Source organism: Drosophila guanche, unplaced genomic scaffold (assembly GCF_900245975.1).
Source record: "Drosophila guanche unplaced genomic scaffold, DGUA_6, whole genome shotgun sequence".
NCBI classification, from domain to species: Eukaryota; Metazoa; Arthropoda; class Insecta; order Diptera; family Drosophilidae; genus Drosophila; species Drosophila guanche.
Window position 1 is genome coordinate 5,442,708 of NW_022995743.1, and position 11,220 is coordinate 5,453,927.

The window sequence follows — 11,220 nt, forward strand, 5'->3', positions numbered from 1 at the left end:
GTGTCAGTCCCCTGATGGGTGCCTGTTGGTGTCTCTTCGCTGTACTCGCTTCTCCCCTCCGCCCTGCTGTTCATCTGTTGTCCCTCTACCTGCTTCCAGAGTGCTCTCTTCCTGCGTTTGGAAAAGAGAGCGGGCATTCTTCGCCTCACTTTTATTGCAGCTTTCGCTCTCCCCGCACAGGTATTAACGGGATCAACAGCAGCTGTATTATTTGACCATCCAGCATGAAGCGCGCAGAACTTAATGTTTTATTCACACACACACACACACACATGAGGGAGGGGTTGGTGGAGAGTAAATAAATAAACGCCAGTATTTACTGTGCGAAACAACAACAATAACACACAATCGTACTCGAATTCGTACTCGCAATAATTTAAGCGAAAGAGTGCTGATTTAAAGCTATTAACTGTGATGTCAGAGCGCCATCTGTACACACACTGGGAAAAAGAGATACAAATAAAATATATTTACTGTCAAGCGAACATTTTTCTGAGCATAGAAGAGAATATATAAATATAAATATAAAACTGAAGAGTAATTATTAGGCACCCAATACTGAAGTGTAAGTGAAGTTTGCTTTTAATTCGAATTTCTAATAGTACTCTCGAATCCCTTTTGGCTGCATGCATTCCCCGAATTTGTCTCAAATGCAACTTACTGAAAGCTTTAATTAATATTTAGCACAATTCAAGTTTGTTTAAGCACATTTTCCCTTTCATTACTGCATGGAATATGGAAAAGCTACACCTGGTTTGGCCGGCTTGAATGCTGGCCAAATTGCTGTGGTCTGTGTCCGTGCCGCAGGCACTTTGAGGCATTGTTGCAGACATCACAATGTGCATAGAATTACCGCACACTTCAAGGCAGCGAGAGACAACAATTGTTTTTATTTTTTTACCCCAGTGCGCTTGGGGAAATGCAAAAACAAAACGAGTGGCAGCCCCAGCAGCGGCTGCGTCTGTCCATTATAAAGTTTTTTTGCCAGAAAAAAAATATATTTACCAAGTATACAGTATATTTTATTTTAATCTGTATAGAGTGCAGCTGGCTATCCGAAGAAGAGCAAAGATCACGCCCGAAGGAGCGAAAACTTATTTAATCTAAAGGTGCCAACAGCACTGTATAAATATTTCCGCACACTGATTCTTTTTGTCGACTCAATCGCCTTTTTAAACATTGTTAGAGACAGACACTAAAAAGTAGACACCCTTCAAAAACACTTTAAATTGTTTGGAGGATTCCCAAATCTTTGGATTGTTTTTAAATTAAAGTTGTGTTCCCTATATCTTGCAGCGAACGAAGATGAGCGGTCAGGATGGCTTTATATCGGCGGTTAAGCTGCATATAGGCATACAGCAGCTTAGACATCAGATGACGCAACGACAAAAGGCCATCCAGACGAGTGACATCACTCCACCTGCTGCCAACGAGCCACTGGTGGAGTCTAGTATATCGAGTCTATTGTGCAAATTCGATCGAGCCTTTGCCAAGGAGGCCAAGGCGGCGAGGTTCTGGCGTAAAGTTGATCCTGGGCATGTGCGCCCCAAGAGTGATTTGCACTTTCCCCGCTGCCAGTGCCTGGAGATCTACGGCGATAGCCTGCACAGCCATCGACGACCTGCACGCCAAAACATCTTGCATCCGGAGCAGAATCCCTACGAGAAGGTCTAAGAGGGCACATCGCTGCCGGCGCCAATCGAATCTACTCGGAGCCTATCGTCAAAGCATTGAAGCAAGCAGCTCAAGCCGCACTTAAATTCACAAATTAGCGTCTTAAATTCAACGTTTATCCGCCTTGGCACATCAAAGAACCATGAGAAGACAAACATCGCAAAATCGACAAGACGTGGGCGATCTTTAACTAAGGACAAGTCCTCCCAAGAACAGCAAATAAAATCAAAGAAAATACTGCAGAATAAACGTCTACCGCAAATGCGAAAGCAACTGGAGCTGTACCTGACGACCCTCGACTCCTCGATGACAGGCCTCAGGCTACAACCTACAAAATCGCTGAAGGCTTTGGCCCAACTTTAGGGCGCTTTCCAAGCTTTCCAACCGGTTGGACCAAAGTCCAAGCTAGTTTAAATATCAATTCGTTGCATTCTTTAATTGGAGTAAAATATGTTTCAACTGTTTAAATGTATGCACTTTTCGTGGCATTTTCAATAAACTAAACTAAATATGTTCATTCTGTTCATGTTATATGACCCTTGAACTACTCGCACACAACACACTCGTGGCATATAAAGTTTATTCAAATTAACATTGGCTCGAGAGAACTGTTTTGCTCGCATGCTTTTTTTTCCACCAAATTTATTCCATTCCGAGCAACTGCAGAGCATAATAATGTGCCATAAAGTTACGTTTTTTTTTATGTATGTTTGTATGTACGATTCCCATACGCATAAATGTCAATGCCGCGGCAACTCAAATTCAGCCTGCCTCCCCCACACTTGCTCCACAATCCCTCACAACAATTGAAGTGCAGCACAAATTCATGAAAAACATAAATTTATAACTATAATAAAGCACTAGAAATTGTGTCTCCTGGGGGTGTTCACTACTTTGGTATCCGTTTTTAAAGTACAATTTTGTTATCTTTTCAAAATATGTTTAAAGATTGCCAGCCATGTACAGCCTTTTACATAGGCACATAAGGCATACCGGGTACTACAAAAATTGTCATAAAAAGAGAACAAAAATTGGTTGAGCATTTGATACACACACGATTTTCGAGAGCAATTATGTGCGGGGGTCGTAGTGGTTTCTTCTGGTTTATTAATTTTTATGAAAGTCACTTTAATGCTAATTATATGTAGGCACTGGCACACAACACACACTCCAACTGCACACTCTCTGGCGGATGGAGGGCAGAATGCTGAAAAGTATGCAACGCGGGAATGCAAGCACATCAGCCACAACATCAGTGGAGAGAAGCGGAGAACAGTATGAAGTGAAGCTGTGGCTGTGCGGAGTCCTGCACCGAGCAGGTGTCAAGGTGCGAAATGCTTTGAGTCAGGAGCGTCACCTCCACACCCGGGGGGCGCCAAAACACACACCCGTAAGCAGGCAGCCGAGCAGCTAAAAAGAAAATAAAGCGGGAAGAAAATTCACAAAAAAAAACGTAAATTAAAATGAAAAAATTGCATAAAAAATAACACAGCCGATGCGAAGTTGCTGTGCCCTTGCTGATTATATTTAGTATGCAACCGCAGCAGATCCTGTGATGGGAATTGAAAGGCTATTTGAATGGGGATGGTTTATGAGTTGTGCTAGAGCATTCAAGGCCACGAAATGTTGTAGAAATTACGCCACTTCATTGCGATTCCATTCCTTTACAACAAATGGAATTAAGTGCAGAAAAAACTGATGTGCAGTCTGCTGTGCTTAGCCATTTATCGGTGGCTTCATAATTGACTTTAATTGGTTTATGTTATTAAATCAATTAGTTAAAACTTGTGGAAAATGAAATTGACTCCATCTGCGTTCATCATTCGCGTTTAATTGCATCGCCGAGTGCAACCGAAATTTGATTAAGCAAAAGGAAAAAATAAAATAATTACAATGCGGGGGAAATTGGAAAAGCGTTTAACTGGCGCCAGGGCCAGCAGGGCAGCAGCAGCTGTGGGGCGAGTTAACAAGATTTACAATCAACTAATTAAACTTTTTAGATTAAAACACAAACTTTAGCTGAATCTCGGGCCAAGAGTGGAGTTTTGCTCCGCTCAAAAGTTCACAAGTTTCGAAGACATGCGAAATAAAGCGCCTCGGCATCTGATGGAAAACTAATGGAAATTGCTGCTCGAGTGAGTGCAAGGGATTGCAGAGGAAGGATATACATAAATCAAAAGGCTAACACAAGTTTTTGATGATAACAAATATTTGAAAGGAAGCGAAGCCTGCGGCTTGACTTTGGCAAACATTTTTTTGTTAATTAAGAAATGAGTCTGTTTGTTGAATATATTTTTATGTTTATTAATACATTTTAATAATGAATTCCAAAGCTGGCAACTTCGTGGAATTAAGCAGAGAACTTATCGACAAATTCCCAGTAGCAAGAAAATTCAACTGAATTCTCATCAAGAAATATCGATGTGGCTGCACATGTGTACCGAACAAACACACACCCACACGTAGAGCATATAAAAAACTGAAGCAAGCCGCCATCAATCATACGCAGCGTGAGCCACCGTTGTCGTTGTTTGGTGGCCCAGGCATGATAAACATGCCGCCGCCGTTGCTGCTGCTGCTGTCAAAAGTAATCCAAAAACCTTTGAAATGTAAATCAGGCGAAATTTCCTCAACATAAATCCGAATCAACATGCAAGGGCACACCAATACAAACGCACACGCACACGCACACGCACACACTCGCACTCGCACTCGCACTCGCACTCGCACTCACCTTTTGTTCTGGAAAGAGGCGGACAGGCTTGTTGCCTGTTGTTCCTGCTGTGTGGCGCCTGTCGTTTACCGTTGATTCCTGTCGACTGTTGCCCGCTTGTTGCTTGTTGCTTGTTGCTTGCTGCCTTGCTCTATGCGAAACGAACTGCTGCCGCGCCTCTTGCTGTGATTGTGATTGTGGTTGTGGTTGTCGCCCAATTGAATCAATTCAACAGCAATTTGCGGAAAATTCAAATGAAACGAAAGGGCGAAAAACAACACGAAAAAGAGTGAGAAATGCGAAATGCGTGACATTTCCTTGTGGATTCAACTTGAACTGCGTGCTGCGAGCTGCAAGTCTTTTTCTATAGCCACGACACATTCGCAATCCGCCAGTGTGTACATTTGTACGTGTGTTGGGGCTCACATATGGTAATTTACATATGGGATTTACAGCGCTTGTTGCACGCTGCTTAAACGAAAGGACAGAGATAGAGTCAGAGACAGAGACAGAGACAGAGGCAGGGTCAGGGTCGGGTCGTAGGGAAATGGGACTGGCATTGACATTGGTCTCTGTTTTCGGCGAATTGCCAATGGACAGATTATAATCGTATTTTTCAATCTGCAGTCGCATTCCGATTGAATTAGCCGAGATTTTTCATTCCCGGGTTTCCCTGCTCCCGTTTTATGTGTGTGTTTTCGGTACGTTTTGGTTGCTTTTTGAATTTATGATTTAACGCACAGTTTTTGAAGTTTTTTTTTTTGGCACAGATGCGAAACATTTTTTGTAGGTTTTATGTGCGAACGTGTGCCAAAAAAAATGTGATAAAATACGAGTACATATGTATTTATGTGTGTATACATATGTATACATTAATAATTTATGTTTTTCGTTATTTCCATTTCGATTCTGAGTTAGATTTTGCACTTTGAATCCTTTAAGTTCGTTGTGGCAACATTGTTGCTGCAACTTGTCTGCTTTCTCTTGCACTTGAACTAGTTTTTCCAGTCAGCAATTTTCCGCCCTTGCCAACCCAACACCCCACGCCCCGCACACGCACTGATAACGGTATCACTTGGATGGTTTTTTTTTTTTTTTTTCATTCTCTCGAATGCTCGGGGATGCTCCGTTCTACCTTATGCCACGTCCGCCTTTGGAAGCCACTCAACAGCAACTGTTGCAACTGTCGAAAAGGCAACTTGTGGCTGCCTCTGCCTGCTGCCTGCTGCCTGATGCTTCTCCACAGCATCTTTGGCGGAGCTTTTGGCAAAGCTTTGCGCCGCCATCCAGCCAAACTTTCTCCCAGCCGTACAGCAAACTGTTGATTTTTGCATGTGTGCGTGTGCTCGGGCGCTGCCAGGAAGAGAGCAAACCAAATAGAGAGAGCGCCAACTTCCCTAGCGGTTAATTAAGCTCCATTGATGTTTGGCTTAAGAACAGCAATTAACGGCTTGTTATTGAAATATGTATTAAAAAAAAACAAACAGGAAATACTTTAATTTTGCAGCTAAAAATATGCAAAAAAAACGTAAAATATTTACCATTAATAAATATTGTGTACTTTAACCCCATTGCATCTCGTATTATTTATAGAACAACTAAACAATTAACAATTCAATTATATTCACGACAAGCCACACTGCGGCATGCATGCCACGAGGCAGCTTACCAAAAGCAACAGTTACCAATGCTAACGGTGCACACGGGCTCACCGTGGGGAAAGCTTCCCCTACTTTTAGAAAAGGCCACAAATAGACCGGGCAGCACTTCGTGAACAAAGAAGCTTTTAGTAGATTAGTCTTTATGGCATTGCAGATGCAACCAGCGATGGTGCAACCGAAGAATGCTGGCACAAGGCGCCTCCCCTCTCAAACCAAAGTCCCGCTCCCCCGGCGGTCAATAGCCAGCCACAAACGGAGCGAGGCCACGCGCGTTTGCTGGACTAATTGGTACGCAGCAGCAAAGGATCTTCTTACTGGCATGGCCTACAGGCAGCCATTACCCGGAAACAACAATTATGCGAGTGCAACAGTTATGGGAGTGTCTTTATGCCGCAGACTTCGCCAAATGGGGCGACAATGGGCGTTTGTGACGTTTCTGACTTAACAATGGACGAATGAAATTAAAGGATTCCCCTGAAATGGCTAGCTGCAGTTGATGGCCTTGTCTGTAGCTGATTATGTGCAATACCTGTACATCCTGTACTTTCCATGGCCAATAGAAAAAGTGGACTCATCCAGTGCAGAGGTAATCCTATCACCACTAACCCTGGGGCCTGTCCTCTGCACGCGCCACTGATTATTGCGCATAAAACGCTGGGGGCTCTATTTGCGCACCGGCCAATCCGGATCTGCTGCTAATCACTTGCGTCCTTCGAATTCTGGTAATATGAAGGCAGCAAAGCAACAGCGCCGCCATTCATGGTTTCCTTTTTCCACATTTAAATTGTTGTTGTCGTACCAGAGCTCAAAGCTACGCAATCAAATTTAAGTGCGGCAAACATAAGTCTGGTTATTACGAAACTTTGAGTTTGGATTTTCAAATAGCGCGCTAAGATAACATACCGATAGGCAGAAAATACCACAAAATGGGCATACTGCAGCGAGTGTTGGCAAGTTCCGTGGTCAACCATCTGACCGCTATCGATAGGGCACATTCGATAGGCGGAGCAACAGTTGGGAATGCACGGTCACATTAAACCAAGCGAAATGTGTTTACACAATTTCTTTGCTGTTTTTTTGTTTTAAACCCTTTTTCTGCAACAACGCAACCATAAAGTTTTACGCTAATTGCATTTGTTACCGCCCAGATTACAGAGGTGAGTAACCGACAGCGCATCAGCCGTTCCATCAAGCGCTTAGCCGAGTCTTTGTTTTCATGGCGCATCAGCTGTGTTGGAGCAACAAATAACTTAGCACAGTGGCCGTATCAACTAAACATGAGATATACTACGTACTCGAAGCTTTATCAGCGTTTATTCGACCACTTTGTAGCCCCACACTCACGCATCGAATCAGTTATTTGCTTGAGGCGCGCGCGTGTGGCGGTGTTTGACTCTTGACACTCCCCCGGAACGAATTAATCCATAAGCGGACTCTCATTTCAGCAGAAGCAGTAAAGATGCGCCCGTTTTCCGGCAGTGATTGCTTGAAGCCCGTCACCGAGGGCATTAATCGCGCCTTCGGTGCAAGGGAACCCTGGCAGGTGGCCACCATCACAGCCACCACAGTGCTCGGCGGGGTTTGGCTCTGGACGTTTGTGTGTCAGGATGAAAGTGAGTTAACAGCAAGAGAGGAAAGTAGTCTCTGCAGCACTATCTACAAGTCAGCAAAAGTCAGGCCACTCTGTCGATTCCTTTTACGCCCGTTGTCGTCGTCATAAATTATAATCCATCAAACAATCTTATCTGTCGCGGCGTGCACCAAAATAGGGGCCCTAGAGCCTAGAGGCCCATTTTGTATAGTTTGAGTGAAGAAAACGAAATTGTTGTTAAATTTTGCTATGCATGTACTTTGTGCCTTATATAAGGTTCAGTCGAGTGGCATGCACCCGTTGAATGCCCTCCCTGAACTTTTGGCGTTTAATCTGGCCACAGATTACAATAGATTAGAGCTCCCGACTGAACATTCAACAAGTTGGCTACTTGAATGGCATAGCTACTGGCATCGATAAGGATATACGCCAAGCAAATACTTGGGAAATATAAAAGCTTTCAATGGGTTGGCCCGTTCAAGGAGATTTTTAATGACTAGTCGGCAGGGTGGAAAGCCTCCACAAGTAGCACCCAAAACCCGGTCAAAGTATCTTTCTTTGCCCCACCTTTGCCCCAGATATGTGTACATATCTACATGTAATCCAGACATGTCCGGCTCTCATGATATGCTATCGTGTTTCAGAGACTACCGACCGACGACACATTCTCATTATAAAATGATTCATCACTTTACGGTTTTACGGTTCGATACGCCTTTAGATAAGCATGCATTAGGTTATTCGATGTGAAACTATTGAAATTAGCTGGTCAGGCGATGCTTACACCATTCCTTTGCTTGTTGCAGGTCTCTACACGCGTGGCAAGCGGCAGTTCTTTAGATTCGCCAAGAAGATACCCGCCGTGCGGCGACAGGTGGAGGTGGAGCTGACCAAGGCCAACAATGACTTTGAGACGGCCATCAAGACGAGCAACGCGCACCTCACCTACACGGTGACACTGCCCGAGAAGGGACTGAGCAAGGAGGTCATCCTGAAGCTGGTGGACGATCATCTAAAGACTGGCCACTACGAGTGGCGCGACGGTCGCGTCTCGGGTGCCGTCTACGGCTACAACCCGGAGCTGGTGCAGCTCGTCACGGAGGTGTATGGCAAGGCCTCCTACACGAACCCGCTCCATGCGGACCTCTTCCCGGGCGTCTGCAAAATGGAGGCTGAGGTGGTGCGCATGGCCTGCAATCTGTTCCATGGCAGCAACGACAGCTGCGGCACCATGACCACCGGCGGCACCGAGTCCATTGTGATGGCCATGAAGGCATACAGGGACTACGCACGCGAGCACAAGGGCATCACCAGGCCGAACATTGTGGTGCCACGCACGGTGCACGCAGCCTTCGACAAGGGTGGACAATACTTCAACATTCATGTGCGATCCGTGGATGTCGATCCGCAGACGTTTGAGGTGGACATGAAGAAGTTCAAGCGTGCCATCAATAGGAACACCATTCTGGTGAGGATGTGCCACACGATTTCCCCAATGTATCGCCGCTAATTGTATCCTCTAATCACCCTCCTACCTCCAGCTTGTTGGCTCTGCTCCCAATTTCCCCTACGGCACCATCGATGATATCGAGGCTATTGCCGAATTGGGCGTAAAGTACGACATTCCCGTCCACGTGGATGCCTGTTTGGGCAGCTTTGTGGTGGCTCTGGTCCGCAATGCCGGCTACAAGCTGCGTCCCTTTGACTTTGAGGTCAAGGGCGTCACCAGCATCTCTGCGGACACCCACAAGTACGGATTTGCGCCCAAGGGATCGTCGGTGATCCTCTACTCGCAGAAGAAGTTCAAGGATCATCAGTTCACAGTGACCACCGACTGGCCCGGCGGCGTCTATGGCTCACCCACCGTGAATGGCTCACGTGCCGGTGGCATTATCGCCGCCTGCTGGGCCACCATGATGAGCTTCGGCTACGATGGCTACCTGGAGGCCACGAAGCGCATTGTGGACACCGCTCGCTACATTGAACGGGGGTAAGCGTAGCTGTTTATCCACTGGGAACTACTGTCTAACCTCAACGATCCTCCACAGGGTGCGCGACATCGATGGCCTGTTTGTGTTTGGCAAGCCAGCGACATCCGTCATTGCCCTGGGCTCGAATGTTTTTGATATTTTCCGACTTTCGGACTCGCTCTGCAAGCTCGGCTGGAATCTGAATGCCCTGCAGTTCCCCTCTGGGTATGATAGATCTACGAAAACTTCCTTAAAACATGCCTAATGCCTAACCTCTCCCCCACAGCATCCACATCTGCGTGACGGACATGCACACGCAGGCCGGAGTGGCGGACAAATTCATTGCCGATGTGCGCAGCTGCACGGCGGAGATTATGAAGGATCCTGGCCAGCCCGTTGTCGGCAAGATGGCTCTGTATGGCATGGCCCAGAGCATACCCGATCGATCGGTGATTGGCGAGGTGACACGCCTCTTCCTGCACTCCATGTACTACACTCCCAGCCAGAAGTAGGCACTGGCTGATTCTCCTACTGCTGCCACCACCCACCCTAGAACCACCTAAAACAATGTCTTATCCAAGCAATATTTACATATTTATATACGTGCAATTAGTGCGGTAATCGAGGGTACAAAAAGTGTTGACTCTGTCCTACCAACTTGGAGGCATTCGTTCCTCAAAGAGCTACTTTAATTCCAAGTGTTTTCTTGTTCTGTGTAAAGTGTTAGCAAAATATAACTACATATATGTATACTCCATCCAATCTATTAAGAATTTATCTCAATTCACTTGAAACTCGATCAATTTGTTGCCTTTTTTCTACGATTGTCGTTCCACAAACAATTAAACAAACTCGTAATTGCTCCTGCGTGGGCCCCTCACCATTCTGAACCGATCTGTGAGACGTTTTTGCCACGCGTCGGCGTTTTAATTTAGCTGTTCTCTTGCCCACCTGACACGCCCATTTCCTGTGTGTGTTTTGTGTAATTTATGCTGCATTTCCTCGGGCATTTTCAAATTGTTTCAAATAAATTTTCAGTAGCGGAAACATTTATCCAAACGACTGCCACGGACACACGCGTCAAATGTCACTTGACAAAAGAAATGTTGAAGAAAAATTAAGAATAACCAAAAAGCGAGTGTCATTGGGCGGAGGTGGCGATCAATTGGAGTCATCCAACAAAGGCGAAACACCTGTCACATTAACAAGATGCCCACGCGGAGCCCCATCATCTTCTGCCCTGCAACTTGGGGGACACGCATTCGGCTCAAACCGGGTTGCCAAAATAAAAGTTCACTTGGCAGAGGCTACAGAGTGACGCAGCTCGGGCACGACTAACGACGCCGACGCTAACGGCGACGCTCAGCTGAGCGAAGGCGTAGGCAGAGAGCCGGGCAGCGAGCACCCAAAGGCCGTCGAGACGGGGCGGCTCATTCGTTGCGCGCTCGTTGAATCGCCGAGACGTCGTTGGAGTCGCCGTTGTCGTCGCGTGTGTGTGCACAGCAAACAACAAAGTGAATTAATAAATATATTTCTTTAAAGAAACAAAAACAAAACCTGATTTCTTCTGCTTAAAAAAAAATTGCATTAATAACAAAAATTTCAAAATTA

At 45.7% G+C, this 11,220-nt stretch overlaps 2 protein-coding genes across 4 annotated transcripts in view; one reads left to right on the plus strand and one right to left on the minus strand.

Annotated features, from left to right (window-relative positions):
• LOC117586136 (potassium voltage-gated channel subfamily H member 8) overlaps window positions 1-11,220 on the minus strand; it is a 56,921-nt gene that overhangs the window by 41,010 nt on the left and 4,691 nt on the right. The window contains exon 2 of the mRNA XM_034276032.1: window positions 4,409-4,570. The gene's annotated coding sequence lies outside the window, so the exon portion shown is untranslated. The remainder of the gene's footprint in view (window positions 1-4,408; window positions 4,571-11,220) is intronic.
• Window positions 7,064-10,361, plus strand: LOC117586287 (sphingosine-1-phosphate lyase). 3 transcript variants are annotated; one of them, XM_034276251.1, is made up of 6 exons: window positions 7,064-7,205; window positions 7,494-7,661; window positions 8,446-9,107; window positions 9,181-9,629; window positions 9,688-9,834; window positions 9,896-10,361. In XM_034276251.1, exons 2-6 carry the CDS (start codon window positions 7,508-7,510, stop codon window positions 10,119-10,121), a joined length of 1,638 nt encoding a protein of 545 aa, XP_034132142.1. In that variant the 5' UTR covers window positions 7,064-7,205; window positions 7,494-7,507; the 3' UTR covers window positions 10,122-10,361. The 3 variants fall into 3 exon arrangements, with proteins under 3 accessions (XP_034132142.1, XP_034132150.1, XP_034132135.1); XM_034276259.1 differs by having other exon boundaries at window positions 7,067-7,205; window positions 7,497-7,661; XM_034276244.1 differs by lacking the exon at window positions 7,064-7,205 and having other exon boundaries at window positions 7,370-7,661.